A 7,310-nucleotide genomic window follows, 5' to 3' on the forward strand; every position below is an offset into this window, starting at 1 on the left:
TTAGTTTTATTCCGTTATATTTTAGTTTTATTTTATTTTATTTTTATTTTAAATTTATTCCGTTTTATTTTTGTTTTATTTTATTTATTTTAATTTATTTATTTTATCCGTTTATTTTTGTTTTATTTTGTTTTATTTTAGTTTTATTTTCCTGAGAGGAAATGACGGCAGTGAAGCCCCGCCCTCCTCCGCCGTTGCCCAGCGACAGAGGAAGCTTCGGCCTCGCTATCATCTTGTTGGTCGACTTTTACACATATTTCTGTCCAACCAAAGCAATGGAGGTTACAATGGACCCTTTGTTTCTGGCATGGAGCTATTTCAGGAGGAGGAAGCTCCAACAATGTTCAGATATTTGCACAAAAATATTACAAGACAGCCCGTACGACCAGGTACAGTGGTGTAAGTTAGCTGAGCTAGCCTAGCATGCTAACGATTATCCATTAAGGAAAAGCCAGCTTGTGTGCTAGCGCTGGGAAGAGGTAGTAATCCTGGTGTAACGTTATAATCCTGAGTATCTTTGTAGTTTATCATCATTTAATTAGGGTAACGTTGTATTTTCTGGTACGCCTTTGAATCAGCATGTATCCCAGTTGTCGCTGGAGCATATTAACTACGCTGCATTTCTTTTTCACATTTTATTTTTGATTTCCTCTGCGCTCTGTCTTCCGTTCATTTTCTCATTTCCCCCTTTTATTCACATCTGTTCTCCGCGTTCTTCTTTTCTCACTAACCCACTGCATGCTGTCTTAAGGACTCCTCCTTGCCTATCTCAGAGGTAACCATGACTGTAGACTGCCCCTCTCTGCCATCCCTTTCCTTCCTTTTTCACGTTTATAGTTCAACATGAATGTAACATTTTCACCACTATATGAAGGCCATCTAGCTATATAATTTAAACACTGTGTGTTTCGTAGGCTGCCTGGAGCTTGAAAACTCGTGCTCTTACAGAGATGGTGTACATAGATGAAGTTGAGGTCGATCAGGAGGGGATTGCTGAGATGATGTTGGATGAGAGCTCCATTGCTCAAGTTGCACGTAAGTTTCGACTCTTCTCAGTGCCTTAAAGTTAAGAAAATGTGTTTAATTGATGAGACTTTGCTTTGTTCCAGGACCCGGAACATCACTGAGGCTCCCTGGAACAAGTCAGGGTGGGGGTCCAACGCCGGCTGTCAGGTACCATCTGCCAGTCAATGCTCATATAATGCCTTGAAGTTTTACTATTGATGACATTTTAAAGAACAAAAGAAATGCCTGATCTGAGGTTTCTGTTCTGAATTCAAGGCCTATGACACAATCAGGGCGTCCTATTACTGGATTTGTGAGACCAAGCACACAGTCAGGGCGTCCTGGGACGATGGAGCAGGCCATCAAGACCCCCCGCACTGCAAGCACTGCTCGTCCTGTCACTAGTGCTTCTGGCAGATTCATCCGCCTGGGAACAGTGAGTAAATATGTCTGAAATTGTGTCAGTCTCTATCAACTGAGAGACTCCATGTGACATACAGTCATACTTTTCTCGTCAGAGCTCTTATATTTGAAACACAGTATGTATTATCCTTCAAATGAACTTTTTCATTCATTTAAAAATATATTCCCCCTATGATGTTTGTGTTTTATTGATCTATATAATATTAATATTGTTTAACCAATACTTTTAATCTATTAGTGTTCTGCTTTATTTTGCTACACAGATTGTGAAGAATGCCTGAAACTTCAAGCGTGACATTTTGTTCTGTTTCTCCAGGCCTCTATGTTAACCAATCCAGATGGACCATTTATAAACTTGTCGAGACTAAATCTGGCCAAGTATTCACAAAAGCCTAATTTATCCAGGGTAAGACTGAAACTGTGACTTACAAAAATCTGTCAATATCATCGTTTTTCTCAAGTAACCATCATTTTTCTTCTCAGACATTGTTTGAATTCATCTTTCACCATGAAAATGATGTGAAAAATGTAAGTGTTAAATCTGTTATAAAGCAAATTGGTTCGCATTACATTGTAAGATTGTCTGTTCATGCAACACAAACTTTATATTTCTTGTCCAGGCTTTAGATTTGGCTGCTCAAGCTACTGAACATGCTCAGTTCAAAGACTGGTGGTGGAAAGTTCAGTTGGGGAAATGCTACTACAGGCAAGTAACTCTCAAACATTCACAATGTTTCAGCTCAACATTTCTGACATTTAATCAAGTAGCATTTTCATAATCTATGTGATGATTCATGTCTCTGCCTTTGCAGGCTTGGTTTATATCGAGAGGCAGAAAAACAGTTTCGATCAGCTCTCAACCAGCAAGAGGTGGTGGATACATATCTCTACCTCGCAAAGGTAGCGATGGAGACATCATGACATGACATCACGTTACCGACCTGTAGCACAATAGAAAACTGGAACTTTTTCTGTGTGTTTTCCTTTAGGTGTATCAGCGCCTGGATCAACCAATAACAGCACTCAACCTTTTCAAGCAAGGGCTGGACCACTTTCCTGGTGAGGTTACCCTTCTGACAGGAATCGCTCGCATACATGAGGTACAGTATGTCACCATGGTCCTTACTATAGAGTCCACTTAGTCCTCTGTCCAGACACACCTGCCAAAAGGAAACAAGAAACCATATGTACTGTCTGCACTGTGATATTGTCACAGGAGATGAACAACATTTCATCAGCCACAGAGTACTACAAAGATGTCCTGAAGCAGGATAACACTCACGTGGAGGCTATAGCCTGCATAGGCAGCAATCACTTCTACACTGACCAGCCTGAGATCGCCCTGCGCTTCTACAGGTCAGTTAAGCTTTTATGTGTATTTTATGCAATGTGTTGTTACTGTGTATGTGATGGGAATTTATTTCCTTTCTCCTGTGGCTAGACGGCTCCTCCAGATGGGGGTGTATAACTGCCAGCTGTACAACAACCTGGGCCTGTGCTGCTTCTATGCCCAGCAGTACGACATGACTCTGTCCTCATTTGAGAGGGCTATGGCCCTGGTGGCCAATGATGAAGAGCAGGCTGATGTCTGGTACAACATAGGACAAGTGGCCGTGGTGAGTTAACAATCCCCCAAAAATTCCAGAATATCTGATGATTTAATCATATGTATGCCCTCTTTATATGGGTTACAGTTAAAATAAATTCAATATTTACTCCTAATCTTACAACATACAAATAGAGGTTGGTACAAAGTGTGTGTGTTCTGTGTTTACAGGGCATTGGGGACTTGACACTGGCCTACCAGTGTTTTAAACTTGCTTTGGCTTTTAATAATGACCATGCTGAGGCCTACAACAACCTGGCTGTGCTGGAGCTGCGCAAAGGTCGCATCGAACAGGTGACATATCTTTGAGTTATATAGCTTTTATTCCACTGTTAAAATGAGGTATAAGATCATATTGGTGTCCTTTTAGACCCTCTAATAAGATGTAACTCAGCCTTTTATTTAAGAACCATTAAAGTTTTTTGCAATGGTTTTTTAAATGTGCTTTATAAATTAGATTTTATTTGATATAAATTTTGATGAAATATGATACTGTTGACAGTATTAATGGTTTTCTTATCTTTGATCCAGTCCAAAGCCTTCCTGCAGACTGCTGAATCACTGGCCCCTCACATGTATGAGCCACACTTCAATCTCTCCATTCTCTCTGAAAAGGTAATTTATTACTATTTATTTACTATGAACAATTAAAAGAGCACAGTAGTTAAAGAGACACACTTCCTGATGTTTTTGTCTGTGTCCAGATCGGAGACCTTCAGAGCAGCTACACTGCGGCCCAAAAGTCGGAGGATGCTTTCCCCGAGCACGTCGACACGCAACAGCTTCTTAAACAACTTCGGCAGCACTTTGCGGTGCTGTGAGCGTCCGACCAGCATGTTTAGGAAGCGAGGTGTGGTTTAAAAAGATTTTGGTCAGAGATCAGAGACACTGCACTGCAGGCTTGAAAATACAAAGTTATTGAAATGCTCAAAGATTGGCAAGTTAGTCAGACATGGAAATCCACAAATGAGCATTAGTTTTTGTTTGTGTTTATTTATCAAATGGTACATATACACTAAATTGCCAGTTTATCAGGTACACCTCTTACATAGTTAAACAGAGTGGACGTATCGCATTAGAAATACTACAGGCATGTCTGTTTCACTTTTCTGGCTGTTTTTAACTACAGAATCGTAGTATGTACGTCTTTCCTTTTTCACATCATTCTGAGTAAATCCTTGCAACAGCAGGGTGTGAAAAAGCCAAGATGACAGCCGTTAGGGAATTGCTAGAATCCAAATGCTTAGCTCTGGTGGTTAAGTTAACGTTTACTAGTTTTAATTGTCTATGTCATGATTAATGTCTGTTACATTTGTAAGATTAACTTAATATCTCAATTTACGCTTTTAAAATGTTGCTCTGTCACACAACATATGACTTGTAGGAATGTATAATTTATGTAAAAGTGTGTGTATTCTTGATGAACTGGTAACCTAGTGTACATATCTGTAAAGTAGTAAAACATGTATATAGTAAAGGTAAATATTTTATTTATTACAGTGAAATAATTATGTTACATTTTACAGTTCAAATCAGATGTATTTTTCATATTGTAATCTTTTTTGACGTTTTGTAGTCCCAACAAATATCGATGTGACAATAAAAAATAACAATTCACAAGATGTGTGAAGGTCTCTGAGATGATGTTAATTCTTCATTCAAATAATTAAACAAAAACCAAATGTGATTTAAAAAAACACACATTAACTCGCAGACTTTGGTGCCATTTCGCAAATCCATTTCAGTTCATAAGTACATGGAGCATCGTTCCAGGACTTAAAGGGGTTGCTTCTGGGGTAGGCAGCTGCACAGTCCTCATTACCATGAACGTTGTTAGGCTCGCCATCATTCCAGTACCTGAAACAAATGATAGGTTACTTTGTTGAGCACTAATAACTGCTTTTGCGATAGTAAATTATAATCAGTGATTCATTTGGATTAATTTTAAATAGATGATAGCCACAACTGTAATTATGTGAATGTGCAAACCTGACAGTTCCTACAATAACAATATTTGACTGCAGTTATTTATCTGTAACTGTTACCCATCAGTCAGTCTTGTTCCATCCAGCCATTTCCAAGTCCCTTCCTCCTCCACATCCGTTAGTCCAATCCAGAAGCCACTCTGGGTTATGGGTCTCAAAGGGTCTCGATAATTATTTATCAAGTCAGCTACTGCCATCTGACAATACCGGAAATGCACAAACACATGAGTAAATTCATTTATTTAGTTGGATTCTATGTAACAAAACTTTCTGCTCAGAAATAAAATGTAAAGTGTTTACAAATTATAATTACAAGAAAGGAAATCAAGATTTTTGTGCAGAAACATCAATGTGTTGACTAAATGTTGAGTCTTACGTGTTTCTCTCTGCTGTCTATCACTGCCAAATCGCCTCCTTGTCTTGTGCAGAACTGTCTGGCTTCCTGCCACGATCTGCGTGACATAGCATCAGAGAGAGCGAAGTAGTAACACACTGAGTTCATTAAAGTCCATCCTGGTAAACAGTGTCTGCAGCCCTCCTCTGTTACCAAAGAAAATAGAAACATGATGTGTTGTTGGTTGAATCACAATAATTATGTATGTATAGCTTAATAATACAAACAATCAGTAACCTTTAAAAAAAAAAAAGAGCTCTCACCAATCATTGGCATGTGGGATTTCAACGGTGCAATTTCCATTCGAATTTTGTCAGCCAGTCTTTCATAGTCAGTGTTTCTTCTCTTCTGGTGTTCAAGCTCCCACTTGGTAAGTTGCTGCTCACCGAGCTCTTTTGCCAACTGTTTCTTGGCTTCATCCCTGCTTTGGATTGCAGCGTTGTAAGTAGCCTGCAGTTTGGCCACCTCACTGCTGATGTCCGTTACTGTACGGTACCCATCAGTAAGTCTGCTATCTGTAAGTGGTAAATATGTAGTAGTTACTCTAGTAATGAAGTCTTGGTTGACATTTTTCATCATAAAAGCATCATAAACATCTGTACAGTTTTTACACTACATGTATAGTCGCCTACAGTATAAAGTAAAAAGTCAAACCTGAGCACAGGAGAAGGAACAGAAAAAAACATTTATACTTTATAATATTTTCATAAATTACATTGATCAATTATCACTCTTCAATTTTAATGTTGGTCAAGGATTAACTTTTACATACAGCTATAGAAAGTGTAATTTGTAGCATTTTTTCTTAGTGTGCATGTCATTTTTGAAGGGTGTCATACAGCATTAGATCACAGCAGGGTGCTACTGAGCCATTAGATATCTGTGTTGAGGCCTTTTTAATTTGACAGCTTGTAGATTGTAGCCACTCCCCTTTCCCACCTCCCCCGTTGCAAGTTGTTTGGAGTTCTTATGTTGTAAAGTGTGCTTACATGTGCTTTATGTTGGCTGAGGTTTTTTCCCAGTCCCACTGTACTCCCCCTAATGGGCAGAGTATTAGGAGGGTTTTTTTCCCAATCTCCTTTGTTTTCTGTTTTTGTACCCACTTTCAGTATTTCCCACGGGATTATTAAAGTATTTTCTGATTCTGATCTGATTCTGATTGGTGATAAATATAAATAGTGTCGCTTTATTTACAACGGATCCTACACTGTAATGACAGAAGTTATTTGAACTCAAACATATTGTTGGAACAGATTACATCAAACATTTTAAGTATTATTAAAATACTTACTAATTGTAATATATATATTTTTAAAGTTTTATTTGTTATTTTTGGACTTTCATTTACTTTGTTTTATTGTATATGTTTGTTATACTGTTAATATAAGTATACTATATCTGTAACCTCACATCATGAATTGTAATCAAGATGAACCTTTGAAATTAAATTAAAAAAGGCGCAATGTTTATACCTGCCAACTGCCTGCCTGCGCCATGCTCAGTCTCATTTACATTGAACACTCACAATACACGATCACAACGTCACTAGCGTCCTCGTCGTTTCGTCAATAGGGAAACCAACATAGTCGAACCTTCCCAAAGCTCCGAAGAAGGGCTCCAAGAAAGCCGTCTCTAAAGGTCACCAAGAGCGGAAGAAGAGGAGAAGGACCAGGAAGGAAGCTACGCCATCTACTGTACAAAGTCCTGAAGCCTGAAGGGTATTGCACAAAACCAAGAAAGGGATTAATATGGGACTGATATTTGTGTCAGTAGAAATGATTTGAATTATTTAGAGCTGAATCTGAAGCCCAACTTGAATAACTTGCATTAAAAACCTGATCTGAATAGCATAATTGAAATTGGGAATTTAGTAGCTGAAACTGAAATTTCAGCCCAC

At 38.5% G+C, this 7,310-nt stretch overlaps 2 protein-coding genes across 2 annotated transcripts in view; one reads left to right on the forward strand and one right to left on the reverse strand.

The window, feature by feature from the left end:
* Positions 1–205: 205 nt before the first annotated feature.
* Positions 206–4,639, forward strand: ttc8 (tetratricopeptide repeat domain 8). Its single transcript, XM_035674801.1, has 14 exons — positions 206–389; positions 915–1,035; positions 1,110–1,173; positions 1,282–1,441; positions 1,745–1,834; positions 1,912–1,956; positions 2,049–2,134; positions 2,241–2,328; positions 2,418–2,528; positions 2,645–2,784; positions 2,870–3,044; positions 3,206–3,328; positions 3,566–3,649; positions 3,739–4,639. The coding sequence occupies exons 1-14, from the start codon at positions 276–278 to the stop codon at positions 3,853–3,855; spliced, it is 1,518 nt and encodes a 505-aa protein (XP_035530694.1). The 5' UTR covers positions 206–275; the 3' UTR covers positions 3,856–4,639.
* A 55-nt stretch (positions 4,640–4,694) lies between these two features.
* LOC118337673 (CD209 antigen-like) overlaps positions 4,695–7,310 on the reverse strand; it is a 5,888-nt gene continuing 3,272 nt past the window's right edge. The window contains exons 3-6 of the mRNA XM_035674802.1: positions 5,677–5,928; positions 5,396–5,559; positions 5,080–5,216; positions 4,695–4,891 (exon numbers count right to left, since the gene is read on the reverse strand). Coding sequence (XP_035530695.1) covers positions 4,738–4,891; positions 5,080–5,216; positions 5,396–5,559; positions 5,677–5,928 — 707 coding nt within the window. The 3' untranslated portion in view covers positions 4,695–4,737. The remainder of the gene's footprint in view (positions 4,892–5,079; positions 5,217–5,395; positions 5,560–5,676; positions 5,929–7,310) is intronic.

Source organism: Morone saxatilis, unplaced genomic scaffold (genome assembly GCF_004916995.1).
Source record: "Morone saxatilis isolate NCDOM2014 unplaced genomic scaffold, NCSU_SB_2.0 Contig3, whole genome shotgun sequence".
Lineage (NCBI taxonomy): Eukaryota > Metazoa > Chordata > Actinopteri > Moronidae > Morone > Morone saxatilis.